Source organism: Panthera uncia, chromosome D1 (genome assembly GCF_023721935.1).
Source record: "Panthera uncia isolate 11264 chromosome D1, Puncia_PCG_1.0, whole genome shotgun sequence".
Lineage (NCBI taxonomy): Eukaryota > Metazoa > Chordata > Mammalia > Carnivora > Felidae > Panthera > Panthera uncia.
Window position 1 is genome coordinate 74504278 of NC_064808.1, and position 14897 is coordinate 74519174.

The window sequence follows — 14897 nt, forward strand, 5'->3', positions numbered from 1 at the left end:
GTCTACTTCCATGGGTACCTACTAGGATTCATAGGTAATTCTAGAATTATACCTTTCTTTCTCTTAATTTGTGTATTTTTAATTTGTGTATTTTTTTAATTGATGTCAATTTTATCTGTTTACTATTGAACTTTCCAGAGTCATTTGACAGGGACTATATAAAATGTCAATTTTATTATTCCTCCATTCTGGCAGAGGGGAAATGGACAATGGAACCCCAGCAACATACTTCCACAGGGGAGCAAGAACATTCGGTGAGAAGGGTTCTCATTGCCTCCACCCATCTTTTTGTTAACCTCTTTGACTCTCAAGAGGGAATGTGTACATATGTTCAGCAAGGCTGTGTTTACCTGGCCTTGTGTTTGCTCAGACTGGTCTGAAAAATGCCCAAAGGCCCACCATGCCTGATAATTAGGGACTGTTTCTTTAGTATTGAGTAGTCCTGTGCATATAGGATCTTAATACAAACTTTGTAAGTGAACTAAAGAACATTGAAAGGACACAAGACAGTATTTCACTAGTATGAGAAGCTTCCCAGAGAATAAATCTGCCCATCACTATTAATAGTTCTCAGAACTTTCTGTGATACGGCAACAATATTTCTGGTGACTGAAAGTATGATTTCATACAAGAGAACGACTTCTGAATTTTTTAAAACTATTTTTTAACACATGAAATTACACACAATACAAAGTACTTGTTTTACAAGTTGAAGTCTTTACAGTTATGGGTACAGTTACAGTAATGCAAGTAGTATTAATGCATTCACTTAGAGCAGAGTTATTTATCTTCATTGGGCTTAACACAAAGCCAAGAATGAATTATTTGCTTAAATTGCTTTCTAGTCTTTGAATAAAAAAAAAAAAAAAAAAAAAGGAAAATGCCTTCTACCTCCTGTATAATATGTCAGAATGATAAACAATGCCAACAATTAAGTAGTCTGGTATTTGTATAAATGGGAGATTGTATTCCAATAGCTTTTAAGTTGTAAATCTTAAAGTTTTGGCTACAGTATGTCTATCACATTGTCATTATCTCAGCTCTCTGGAAAATTATGTCATCTTTGGTAATAGGCTGCCAAAAAACAGAAACTATGGACTACACCATTTTTTTTTCCAAAGAATCCTGTATTTTAATGAATAGCTGAATAAATAGACATTAATTATGAAATTCACATTAAGATAGAAGAAGATCCAAACATTCTGATTGCTTTATCTCTTAAATTTGATAGCTACTACAAAACATACTATTTATGTTAGGGTAAAAATAAGCTGAATCACAGGAGTGTACCTGGGACGTGCTGGCAGATATATACAGCAACAGGGAGGAGTCATAAAATAAAAGTGTTTATATGTACATATTTTTTTTCCTTTTTTTTTTTGCATGGAGAAACACTGTTTTATAAAATGGGAAAACACACAGTAGATCACATGCAGCAAGAACCAATACAATGTGCACAGCAGTATAACCAAATAAGACACAAGAACTATGGGTTTAAAAAAGACTTTGGGAGCAGGGGAAGAAAAGAAAAAATTGAAACCTGGAATGCTTTCTTATGAAGGTTTCAGAATATAACTTTGTCTAAACAAGCCTCTTGATAGTTTTTCAAAAGTTCTCACTTGACCTCTTATGGTTTAAGTGTAGAGCTAAAAATAAACCATCATATTATACAAAACTTTGTATATTAGCATACAAAAGGTAACAATTTACTTTTTGTATAAAATATAACCTTTTGATAGTATATTTATTTCACATATGTATAAATATAACCCAAAGAATATGTTTTAAGTATTTCTACCAAAATATTCTTTACAAAAGTTTACAAAACAAGTAATTTATTCATATTTACAACCCAGCACAGAAGAGATTCTGGGCCAGGGATGTTGGTATTGTGTAAAAGAAAGAGAGTGCGTCTAGACATTTTAAAGATTGAGAGAGGGCTTTGCGGAACTTTCAAAATATGATCTTTTTAGGACAGATATTTAAAGACTTAGTTGTGAAACAACTTCAGTTAAATTACATTTGATGATTGAATATGTGGATGTATAACTAAAAAGGCTGAAGATAACCTATGTTCTTCTGTAATGAGGAAAATAATAGCAATATTTTTCATCTGATCCGAATCAGCACACATTCTCCTGATTTTATAGCTGGTCTGTGTGTGGGCACTGAGGTTACATGACTCAACCAAACTTCTTTCTTTGATACAGTGCTCAGCCCTGAGGGAGAAGGCTTAGAGATGAAGGGTCCATCTAGCATGTGGTAAAGACACATCACGTCAGGGAGCAAAGAATGTATGGATTGCTACATTCTATTCAGCTCTTTACCCAAACAATGTGCCCAAATCAGGACAGATTGTTTTCTCTCTCAATTATGCTTTCCTTCAAACCCTATGAAATAGATTGTACCCATCCATCCCAACCATTTCTTGTCCGGACCTTCTGTGTCTTATCTCCAATCAAAACAAGATACTTTCTTATCTCAGTTTGCTTACAAATCTGTCTCTGGTCATCAACATAAGCAGGGAAGACAAGGCTCAATTTCACTCAGCGAGGAAACTAACCAGTAGGCATCATCACAATAGGTAAAACCCCAGGTCATTGGGGGCTAAATAAATCTCCTTTATAGCATTGTCCAACGGGATGTTTTCTTTTTTAAATAGTGAAATCTGATGCCGACAGGGATGCACTAATATTTCAGTATGATTAGGACAGGTTGTGGTTGTATCTAAGACTTGGAAATGCATTCAGAAATTGGTTGTGGAAGCCCAGATAAAGTTGGATAGCCCTGCAATCTTGTTTCATCACTCAACACAGCATGTTGCTGAAGTATAGCATATGTAGGAATATTGACAAAGTGAGAGGTGAACCTGGGGAAGAAATTCTATAATCCACTGGCCGCTCTCTAGTTTCTCTGGCTTTTCTCTACTTAGGACACTGGTGACTCCAAACAAACCTATAACATTTCCATCTGCCCTGGAAGTCTTAGGGAAACTAAATGAAAAGACAGAGTGGAAAGATTCAATCACATTTCCATCTATCTATTCGAGCAAATTAAGGAATTTGTTGCTTGCTGCTTGGAACTAGTACCTCCGTGTGACATGGGGTTTAATGAGCTACAAGGTCTATTACTTTTCTTTCAGGGAGGAAAGGAGCTTGGAAAGCCTATTTTACACAACTAATTACACATCAACATCACAGTTCTGTTTGGGCAAACTGGATACTCTGTCCTGGAGTTTAGACAGGGAAAAGTGATCCCAATATTTTACTTTCAGGGTTGAGATTTAAAACAAGCGTTTGAACCGAGCACTACAGTTACTTTCCGCTTCCATTTTTAAGCCAAGGTGTCTTCATATCATCCAACTAAAAGTCAAGAGTTTGGCCTTTACAGAGTCCTCGTAAAATACTGCCTTTTAGTGCTTAGAGTATATTAATCGTCCCTCTCTTCTCCTTTAGGAGTTGTTCCCCAGAATTTCATCAAGATTGATGTCTTTCATCCAGTCGTCGTTACCGGGCTCTGTCTTCAATAAGGAATCAATGAAATCAGCATCACTGTTCAGGGCAGGGCCCATGTTATCAGTCTGTTGGTTGAGAAAGTCAAAAGCTAAGTCACTGCCATGGTCAGTTCCTTGAAAAGCCCTGGAACTTTGGTTGGGTGAAGGAAAGTTGCCTGGTGTCATAGATGGTGGCTGGCTTATGCCTGTCCTCGGCTGGCTCAACCCTGTTCCCGACTGGTTCAAATTAGTCAAGATCTGTGTGCTTAGCTGATTGGGTCTGAGATTCAGACTTCTGAGTGGACCCATGGTTTGTCCATTTAATGTTTGGTTCATTTGGTTCATGGGTCTCATTTGCACTGCTGGTGTTAACTGGTTAGGAGGGGCCGCTGCCCTCTGGGAAAACTGCTGGCTGCCGACTGCCTGCTGCAGGGACTGATTTGGAGGGTAGGCTGCAGGTGCACCTGTGGGGAAGCGGACTGCCGTGGACTTCAGGGCTTCCTGTTGTTTGGTTGTTGTGTCTTGAGAGGCCCAGTTTGGTGCGGTTGTGCTGGATGTGATCATAACATTTGATGTTCTCTGTGCGGGCATGCTTGCCATGCTATGGGTTAAATTTGGTCTTAATTGTTGCGAATTGCTGACAGGTCCAGCTCCAAAAGTAGCCACGTTGTTATTATTACTTGCCCCTAAGGCAGGTGGCCGTGGCATTAGAGGGTTGTTTTGATTTGCTATCAGTTGGTTTGGGTTTCTCTGTTGGGTCAACTGATTTATTCCTGAAGTGACGTTGTATGTGCCAGGTTGACTGCAAGGCAGATTTCCATACATCCCCATATTCTGAACTGCTGTGGGTAACGACGGCATTCTTGTCCCATGGGAAGTAGACAGGAGGCTGGAATTTGGAGTCAAAATGGTATGCGTTGAAACTGGGTTTGCCAAAGCCTGGTTAGAGTTTAAAGTCACTGCTGATGAGCCACCTGAGAAAAAGAAGACAGTTATATTAGTTTATAACCATAGGTTATCTCCTCTATTATAGCAATTTGCAATAACTTATCAACTCTGAAACTGTGTTCAGGTGAAGGGACAAATAAAGAGAAATAATCATCACAGGTATTATATAAAAGAAGTGAGACAGTTTGCAAGGGAAGTATCACTTAGGTCATCCCTTGGTCAAGAGTTTATATATTCTAGAAAAAAAGGCTATACTAAAATGGCTCTGGTTTTTAGATTTTACTGTATTCCTCTTCTGGAGTCTTTGAGAAGAGGTGACAGTCAATCTTTATTTCATTCGGAATTGGCTTTACTCTGTTCTGAGACTAGACTACAACTGTGATTAACCAGCTGTTATGAAATCCATGCCTCTGGTTACCTCAGGTCCAAATAAGAAAGTGTGGATGAATCCCATATGTGGCTACTAGATTAATATTCCAAACCTGTGGCCTTGAAAATCATGTCCAGTTATCCATCTGCATTATCCCCACTCAAGAAGCTTCCATGAGTGGCCCCCAAGTGTCCAAAGGGTAAATTCCCATCTATTTAAACATCTGGAATTCAAGGTATTCCATGCTTCGCTGATTATCTCCATGTGGAAAGCCCTCTGCTCCAGGAGGTATAGTTACTATTGCATTGTTATCCACGTATGTTGAGCTACCTTTCCTCATGCTATTTCCCTCTCCTATGATGCCCTTCTTAACTTGCTGAGCCTTACTTTTTCTTCAAGGCTCAGGCCAAGGTCTAAGCTCCTTCATTAAGTTTTCCCGGATATTCTAGCCTGCTTTTTCCAGAAGGATTTGCTCTTTGAAATTTTCATTCAGCACTTAGTTAGCCCTCGTCTTAGGAAATCCATAGAACCCCAAAGTAGAACCATCAATCATAGGCTGTCGAATAGTGAGCTTCCACATATCACATAGTGATTAGTCAACACATTAAAATCTTCCTGACTTGGTTGAAGTCATCTTGGGAAAACATCTTGGGAAGCAAAACTGGTATGCCAAAAAGTTGAAAATAAGTGCCTTGTAGATGATAAGTTCCACGGGGAAAAACATTTTCACCTGTTTTGTTCACTGTCATATTCTCGAAGCCTAGTGGATGGCGCACAGTATTCAGTTGGTACTGAATGAATGAGTTAATGAGAGATTGAAGTACATGTATCACTTGGAGAAAGATACTCTTTCAAAGTACTCTCCCTGCAGAGATGCAGGGAGACTCAGAGAATCAGAAATACTAAAAAACAAGAATTAGACACATATACAAATCTCAGAACAGGAGTGTATGAAGAGAGCATGGCTGTAGTTGTAGCCCTAGGGTACCCTGACTGCTTGGGGATAGCTAGCATGGCACACGGCTGGGTAGACTGAAGTCCTTGCTATTTGTTTTAAAATATGTCTCCACTAGACTACATACCCCTTGAAGGCAGGATCAGTCTCTTGTATCTCCTTGTATGTCCAGACTGAGCACAGAGCCCTGCACTGGTAGGGCAGTGAGAGTTTGATAAAGAGGGAGCAGAGTCAGGTATGAGATGCTTGAACAGCAAAGAGTTCACAGACAGCTGATGAGGGTAAGCAACATCCTGTTGGGTCTAAAGGTTTCATGAGAAGTGGAGTGACACTATGAAAGTGCTATGGAAAAAAATGTAAAGATTTTAAAAATCATTCCCTCTGGTGTTCTCTATTTTGAAAATATGCCCTGAGAAGATTTATGAGGAGGGCAGTATTTTTCAAGTACCAGAATTGGGAGAATTTCCATAAAGATCACAAAATATTAATCACAGTTAATATTTAGAAGTTCCTAATATGTGGTTAAAATTGTTCCATGTGATTTTCATACATAACTTCTTATATTAACATCTGGGCAAGGTAATTCTTACTGTACTGAGATTAAAATAAAAAATGATAAAAGAGTTTGTGTTGTGCTTGTTGTTTATTTCATTCTCAGAAGTCATGGGAAGTTCAATGCTCTAGAGCAATGGTTCTTAACCATTTAGGGGTCAGTAACTGGATGCTCAAGATCCCTCCCTTGGGAAAATGCCCTGTGAAAGTGATCTGCGGGTGCCTACCAAGTATCCAGCCTCCCTGTATCCCTTAGAAAAACAGACCCTTGATTTTTCAGCAATGTGCCCAGCTGAAAAGCCACATTTTCCAAATTTCCTTGGTGATGGAGGGATCCAGATGAATAAATTCTGACTAAAGGTAGAAGTTACTAGGTGAGAGCCCAAGAAGCCTATTTTAAAAAGGGAATCTGACTCATTTGGGAGGCCATTTTACCTTTTCCCTTCTTTTATCCTTCTTTTTGGAATATGGATCTGAAGGATGGCAGTGTGGTGGCCAAAAGGCCATCCTTAGGAGGGAAGCTACATGTTAAAGAAGGTGGAACGGAAAGACAAAAGAAACCTGGATCCCTGACAACATGGTACAGCCACCATGAAACCACCATCCTTGAGATTCTTTTATACGAATGGGAAAAGTCCAAACATGCATCTTGAATTTTTCAGAATATTTCAAAGGGCTCCTAGCTTCCCCATGACCACTGATAAGCCATTATCACTGAGAAGCCATGTTCCACATGAACCTCCATCTTGTCTTTCAACTACCTTGAAGACAGAATCAAATAGAAAATCCAGTCTGGGGCCTGAGACAAAGTAATCTTAGAGAGTGGATTGCATATATCTCATTCCAAATTTTAGTGGTGAAAGACAGCCTGGTACATTTAAAGAGCTTAAATACATTAGTACAATATAGTTATTACCATGCATAACAGGACCAGAAAATATTTTTTAAAAACAGGAATATTCATGGCACCTCCTTTAGATAATCTTCTGCATGCCTTCCTGGATAGATGAAGGTAACAGGCAAAATAGAGAGAACTTGGAAAAACTGAGGACAAGCTTAATTTACATGAGAAAGTGCAGAGTTCTGGGCAGATGGGACTTGAATCCATTCTAAATAGGAGAAGGCAGGAACAGTCTGGGTTAGGTCTAGGAGAGGTTCTTTTAGAGTTTGGAGAGGGAGCAGAGAGATTTTAGTGGTAGTGCCCACCACTTATATTACATGGAGCAAAATTAGGAAGTTTTACTTTGTATCCTCAATGCGGTCCACCTTTGTTTTTTGTTTTTTGGGTTTTTTTGTTTTTTGCGACACTTCATGAATCTTCATTTGCTTTTCAATTATGTCTTGGTGGCAGGACTATTTGTTCCAGAGAGATGAGTCCAGAAGCAGAGACAAGAAGATTGGACTCGATGCAAGTCCCAAGAGGGAGAAATGTCTGCTTCCCTTACATGATCTGGGTCCAGATATTTGCTGGGAGCAGAATGGTTGAACACAGCGGTTAGGAAATAGTTAAGCTCTTTTGAACTCTAAGGGGTACTCTGGAGGGCAGTGAACTAGGTGAGTGCAGGACGAGAATCATCAAGAACTGATGGAAGGACAAAAAAAATACCCAGTTTGGTCTTTTTTTTTTTTTTTTTTTTTATTTTTTTAAATTTTTTTTTTTTCAACGTTTTCTTTTTTATTTATTTTTGGGACAGAGAGAGACAGAGCATGAACGGGGGAGGGTCAGAGAGAGGGAGACACAGAATCGGAAACAGGCTCCAGGCTCCGAGCCATCAGCCCAGAGCCTGACGCGGGGCTCGAACCCACGGACCGCGAGATCGTGAGATCGTGAGATCGTGACCTGGCTGAAGTCGGACGCTTAACCGATTGCGCCACCCAGGCGCCCCCCCAGTTTGGTCTTGATCTGAAAGTTAAATGGGATCTAATGAAGGATTCTAAGAAAGATGTTATATTTCAATATGAGGTGGGAAGAGGAGGAAACATCAAAATGGAACAAGTTTCTTTCTTCTGCAGTTAATGATTTTCACCGGTTTTTAAGAACACTCACCAGAATACTGGGCAGTTGGCTGCATGCTGCCTGCGTTTCTTCTTTGGTCTTTATAATCGGGGGGTGGCCTTGTCAAATGTCTATTGATTTGATCCTGTGGAGAAATTTTCTCCTTGAAAACAAACACAAGCGAAAACATATTAAGTCGCATACTTACTTTCCCACTTGCAAACATTCTCAGACTGTTGATTCAAAAAAGTAAGACTATAAGAACAATTTTGCCATCATAGCTGTGTATCGCAGACCTTATTTAGTAGGTCTTAATTCAGAGACAAGTCTTCTCAGTTTCCATAAATCTCCTGCAGGGCAGTATAATTTCTACTTCTCCTTAACATTCACTGTGTGTTTTGAGTCTAGGAACTAATCTCATTTTCTTTATTTTGCAATTAGATTTCAGTGAAAACTAAATTCCTGTGCTTCTTGAGAGGGTGTTTCTGGTTTCATTTTATAGCACGTCTGATATGCTACGGTACCTATTATTTAATTCTGGTCCCACAGGGTGTAGAAAGCCTATAGGAGTAGGATTGCCAGAGAAAATACAGGACACTTGGTTATCCTGTATTTTTATTTGCTAAATCTGGAGATGCCGGGAGATAACTATCAGGTACTGGTAGGGACACGATAAGCACATTACCTCATTCCCCACCCCCCCCCCAAAAAAAAAAAACAACCCTTGAAGATAGGTGTGATTATTCCCACTTAATAAATGAAGAAATGGAAGCTTCCATAGGTCATGTAACTTGACAAAGATCACAGAATGGGAGAATAGAAATCGAATCCTGGGTCAAAGACTCGGACTCTTTTCCTGCCACACAATACAATACTTGCTTCTCTGTTTCTCTGTGTCCCATTCTCTCAAAGCACAGAATTTTCCCAGGCCCCTTTCTTTTCTTCCCTCTGGAATCAGTCACCATTAGCTCTTAATGGTAGGTGAGTTTGGGAGCTAAAAGAGGAAGTAGGCACATTCTTTCTGTATTATCAATGCCTTTAGCGAAAGACCGCCAGGAACACACCTACTGGGTTTATTTCTCATTGCAGTGAGGGAGAATGCACATCATGGGGGTCCAAGTGGTGTCTTGGTACTAGTATGTTAGAAAGAAGCTATTATAGGATTTGGGCTTTGCTTGGGTGATTTAGGGAGGGTCTAAGGAAGCGAGGATTTGTTCTAGATTGTAAGCTGTCAGAAAGGGAGGTTGATTCCATCATTGAGTAAAGAAGTGGCCATCACTCATTTAGCAAAAAGTAGGTTGGTATTTTTGTGGGTTTCTCAATGGCCTTGTGTCTATAGTTAGACAAAGTTATGAAGTGGCCTATTTTGTCTCATTTTATAGTGGTCTCAGAATAACCCCATCTAAGGTTAGTTTTCTGTAAGATTGTTTATGTCTTTAATGGCCTGGCTGTGAGTGTCATATCAGTTCTTTTCTTTCTCAGCATGGATCAGGAAGTTTTTAGAATTGCTTTACTGCAACTTTGTATGAACCCCAAAGCAACTTCCATTTTCAAAGATAAGCACAACCAGCATAGGTAGACAGAACAATATCATTACAGAAAAGTCAATAAATAGAAAAGAAAACCTTGTAAAGGTAGACAGATAAATTAGATGGAAGCCAAATGTGAACTGGCTAACTTAGATCCCACTTAACCATGTATTTCTCAGTTTCCCATCAAATTCCAAACCTTCCAAGTAGAACAAATCTACTATAAAGGAAAAAAATAGCCTTAAAACAACAACAAATTAAGTTCAAATTCTTGTTTCTAAGAAAAAAACTTGAAAGACTCACAGGGTTTTTGGGCATCAAGTAATTCGTATAAAACACAATTTTGATGAGCTAAGTGTAAATGAATCAGAAACATATGGATTACATTTCTTTTAAATATGGGTTTACAAATTAAGGGAAAAAGTGGTTGGTGAAACTCTTTATGGTTTTTCCCAAACCCTAAATGTTTAAGAAACAGCTTGAGATGTTCCATGAACCCAAATGTGGTGATGTTCAACCATTCTTGTTATAAACTATTGTGCAAGCTGACAGTTTTGATTTTTTTGCCAAGCATGAGACTTTCTGAATTCTTCTCTTTTTCAAAAGCATCTATCATTTTTTTTTCTTATGGAATTAGGTGTTTCTGCTGTTTAAGTTGAAGAAAACAGGATTTGCACATTCACGCACATGTTTGCATGTGTGTGTGTGAAAGAGAGAAAGAGAGAGAGAGAGGGAAAGAATCAGGCTCTCGGTTCCCCATGGAAGACTAGATCTCAAATCTGGACTTATTTTTATGTGTATTCAACCTACTTACTGACTTTTTTTTGCACGGGAGCTATTAGGTTGTTCAAAGGGTTAACAATACATCTCTGGAAGCTTGAGTTACTTAAACTACTTGTTCACAAATGAGTTAGACTCAATGGCCTTGTGTATGGACTATCATGGAACTGCCATTTTGTCTGTCACTTCCTGCTGAGGAGTAGTAAAGACCAGCCTCCGGAACAGAATGCAGACTGTTTCCATGCCCATTCCGTGCAAAAGGAGCACGTTCCCATTCTGTGTAAGTGTAAACTCACAGGTCATCCCCGAGATTACTTCTGTGCAACATGAAATGTAACTTATCCACTCATATCTCATGGACATGGACCCTATAACTCAACCCAATAACTTGGACCTAAAAACCTACCAAAGAAATAAATGCTGTTGCACTCATCTGTCCTGCTTTGGTACTGTCATCTCAAAAATGTGAAATGCAGATAATGCTACGACCTCCCTTGTACTCTGTTTATAAGGATTAATCCTCTACTTCTGTAAAAGCTCAGCATGGCGCCTGGCACACAGTAGGTACACAAACTGCACTGGTTATTGTGATGCCCATTGTGTTAAGTACTACTCATCTTTCCTCTTTGTTCTTCTTCATTGGTGGGAGAATAATGGAGAGTAAGGATAACACACATTCATGAGAAAATGTCTCAATTTAGGCGCCTTTCTGGCCTTGCCAACTGACGGGAAAGGACTACAAAGCATATGCTAATGAAAAGCGGTATCAAAGACTATTTCTTCCTGGATATGCTAAAAAGCACAGGCACTGTCAATGGCATCCAAACAAAGAGAAATGTGAAAGGTTTATAAAAATCACAAAACCAACAGCTCATTGTCATTCATCTCTCACAGCTTATGCCGATGCCTTTTGCACCTGTCCCAGTGGTGATTCAACTGGAGTCCAATGAGAGGTAGGCCAGTGCCAGGACAAGACCCTCATGGTGCCTTTTAATCAGAGCTGAAAATCCAGAAATTCAAACTTTGCATGTTGTAATTCAACACATTAGTAGTACTGGTGGGAATAATGAAAAGAGCACCCAGTGTGTCAATCTTAGATTGTATGTTTTCCTCTTCCATAGCCCTTGTTTTCAAGCTATGTAGTTGATGAAGATCAAAAAAGGGAGAGAGTACATGGGACAGGTAGAGTTTTGAAAACTTCTGGAAGATTTATAGAATAAATCAGTTGTGTCACTTTGTGATCCAGTCAGTATCACCCCTTCATCTTATACCTTAGGGCAATACTCAGGGTCACCTGTAAACTTAGTGCTCACTATTCCTTACTCATTCCTCACTACTTCTCACATGCTCTGGACTCCAGACTTTTTCCATTTGTCATTCTTTAAAAATAATAAATGATTATGTGATTATTTATACTTTTCATTATGTATTAAATAGTTCATAATACAATCTTACAATCTCAAAGCCACCAACAAATATACACCGAGGCTGTACCTTTTGGTGTCTGGCCCAATCTCATGTTGGAATGGCGGACGCTACCTACTGTATTCATCAGAATTCTACAGTCCTTCAAAGTCAAAGTCAAAGTCAAATTTTGCATCTTCTCAGAGACTTTCTTTAATCTCTCCTGGCTGGATTTTACCTTTCTTCCATTACATTTTCCCTTACCCTGTTTATATTTTATTGTAAATCTGAGTCTAGTGTTCCCTTGTTTAAAGTCCTCTCCATTGCTTTTCAGACAGTGTAAATTCTGATGTATCAAGCTCTATCCTCTGGCTCTCTGGCCTCTCTGGCCTCCTTGACTATTACTTGCTAATCCTTGTGCATATTCTATGCCTCACATCGAATGTGATATGTAGTATACATTATTGTCTCTGAGTCTTTGAATATGCTGATTCTTCTGTCTTGAATATCCTCCTTCTCCTTCCCCCATCTCCTATGTCAGCTTCAGATCTTCAGTAGACATATTTCCTCTCTGATGTACTTCCCACATCATAGCATTTAATCACATGCCCTACAATTGCCTATTTATTTGACATCCTGTGGGCTCTGAGCTCCTTAAGGACAAAGACAGGGTCTGTCTTGTTTATAGCTGTTTTCTGACTGAAATTTAGTTAATATTTACTGAATGAATTATAGTGCTTATCACGCCCTAGATTTCTGACTTTTACTACAAAGCTCCTTGAGCATAAATATTTTTTATTTGGTTTTTCACATTCTTGTAGACCTCGGCTCTATTAACCTGTAGATGGTTAACTTTGCCCTTTTTTTTCCTTCATTTAGCCATATTGTTTGAAGGGAGAGAATGAAGCTTGGAGACGGGGCTTGTTGTTCGGAGGTGGGAAAGGTTTGAACCAGTGCCCGAATGTATGTCTGAGGATATGGAAGGGACAGCAGATAAATAGTGAAGCAGGGTTAAAGCTTGGGCAATGATTGGGAAATAACCACCTGCCCTTTCTTTAAGGCCACTTAGATATGGTGGAAGTTGGGAATATATCTTCCATTCTGAGATGCTTTATGTTGGAAGCCAAATCTTAAGGTCTGAAACTCCGTGCTGGCTTTCACAACTGTTTTTGAAACGCTTCTATCTCTAAAATCAGTTGGGATTCGAGCTGATTCAAGTTCTGTCCACTACTTCTGCCCCTCAGGGCAGTAGCACAAGAATGATTCCTTTTGCCTGATTCAAATACCCACGGTGGTAGTTCTTAACATTCCTAGGCTGGGCAGGGCTAGTGAGGTGGGGTGCCCTGCGTTTCAACTGTCCAGCAGCTGGTAAATCAAGTTTTGTTTTGTTTTTTTCCCCATAGCACTTTAACTTCTGTATAAAATTAGCCTCTCTTATAGCCAGGACACCCTTGTTGCTATCACCGAAGTAGGCACAGAGAAAAGGGCAGTAAATAGAAATGGGCAACAACGAATTCCCTGTTAGGCCCATAGGTACGTGCAGGAAGAAATTGGGAGAAAGTTTTACCGCATCAACCAGCATCTGCTGCTGGAGGAGAAGTTGCTGTTTCTGCTCCATGATCTGCCTCTGTAGAGTCTGTTTCTTTCCCATCAATTGCTGATTCAACAGTGATTGCTGGGAGTTCATGTAACCACTTCCGGTGTTTGGATTTGAGCAGGGGTTGGGACTTGGACTGGGGCCTATGCTCTGGCCTACCACAGAGTGTTGATCCTAAAGAAGAGAAGGGGGGTGGGGGAAGCTACTGTGAATTAGAAGAAACAAAAATGTAGCACAAAGATCATAAGCTTAGATTCCAAACATTTTTCATCTTGTTAAGATCAAACATGGTTAAATGGGTTGGGGATCAGAGAATTGCTTTCTAAATGCAAGAGAAATAAATGCATATTACGGCAACCAAAGCAGCAGGGTTAATGACATTAGGGCACTGGAAAAGCTCCCATACGACTCTAATGGTGGACGCTCCACATTCCAGAAGGCGTTTATGGAACCTCAAAGAAAACTACCATAAAAACATATGGCAAACCTCTCAATTGCTCAGGAACAAACACATCATAAAGTAACAAGTTCTTCCTTTTCCTTAAAGTTAGCACATATCATTGCTGATCCTGCAACGAAAATTATGTTTCAATTCATAGGTTCAAAACTTGAATAAACCATTTTGGTCAGAAGGGGCCCCACTCTTCGTGACAAGGCAGGAAGACCTGTGAGTTTCTGTTTTACAAACACTCCGAAGAGCGTAGAAGGGACCTGCCCTTACAGAGACTTGTTAATTTTGCTCCCTGGTAAGTAAGCCAGGAATTTCAGTGTATCAGTCAGTAAAAGAACACCCAGCCAGCCGACAATGAGAAAGTATTAATTAAAAATTCAACATTGTATATTAGTAATATTGGGTATTGGTGAACTGCCATTCTAACTCAAGATCTCTACCAATCTTTAGGCACTGACAAAGTCAGGGCCTTGCAGGGCAGAGAGCTAAACCTGGTCAAATGTTTTCATGAACTCCCGATGATGTGTTCAGGCTGAGCTGTATACTGGTGGAGTTACAAGGACTCTTCCCACCTTGAAGAATGTGTCCAATTAAGGAGGAAATTACATGCTTACATGTAAAAATACAAGAAAGCACAGAATCGAGTCTTAGATATGATACAAGAACTAAGTCAAAGGTCCTCACACTTTGATGGTATTCACTGGGGAAACAGATGCTCTGGCCTTGCTCCAGAAACTGTGAGGCTACAAATCAGGTACCTGGCCAGGTAATTCTAATACTCGTTGATCCAGGAAATGCTCTTTGAGGAACAGTGGATTATGA

At 39.6% G+C, this 14897-nt stretch overlaps 1 protein-coding gene across 1 annotated transcript in view; it reads right to left on the bottom strand.

The window, feature by feature from the left end:
• Positions 1-640: 640 nt before the first annotated feature.
• Positions 641-14897, bottom strand: part of MAML2 (mastermind like transcriptional coactivator 2) — a 348179-nt gene continuing 333922 nt past the window's right edge. The window contains exons 3-5 of the mRNA XM_049620265.1: positions 13595-13798; positions 8366-8477; positions 641-4467 (exon numbers count right to left, since the gene is read on the bottom strand). Coding sequence (XP_049476222.1) covers positions 3452-4467; positions 8366-8477; positions 13595-13798 — 1332 coding nt within the window. The 3' untranslated portion in view covers positions 641-3451. The remainder of the gene's footprint in view (positions 4468-8365; positions 8478-13594; positions 13799-14897) is intronic.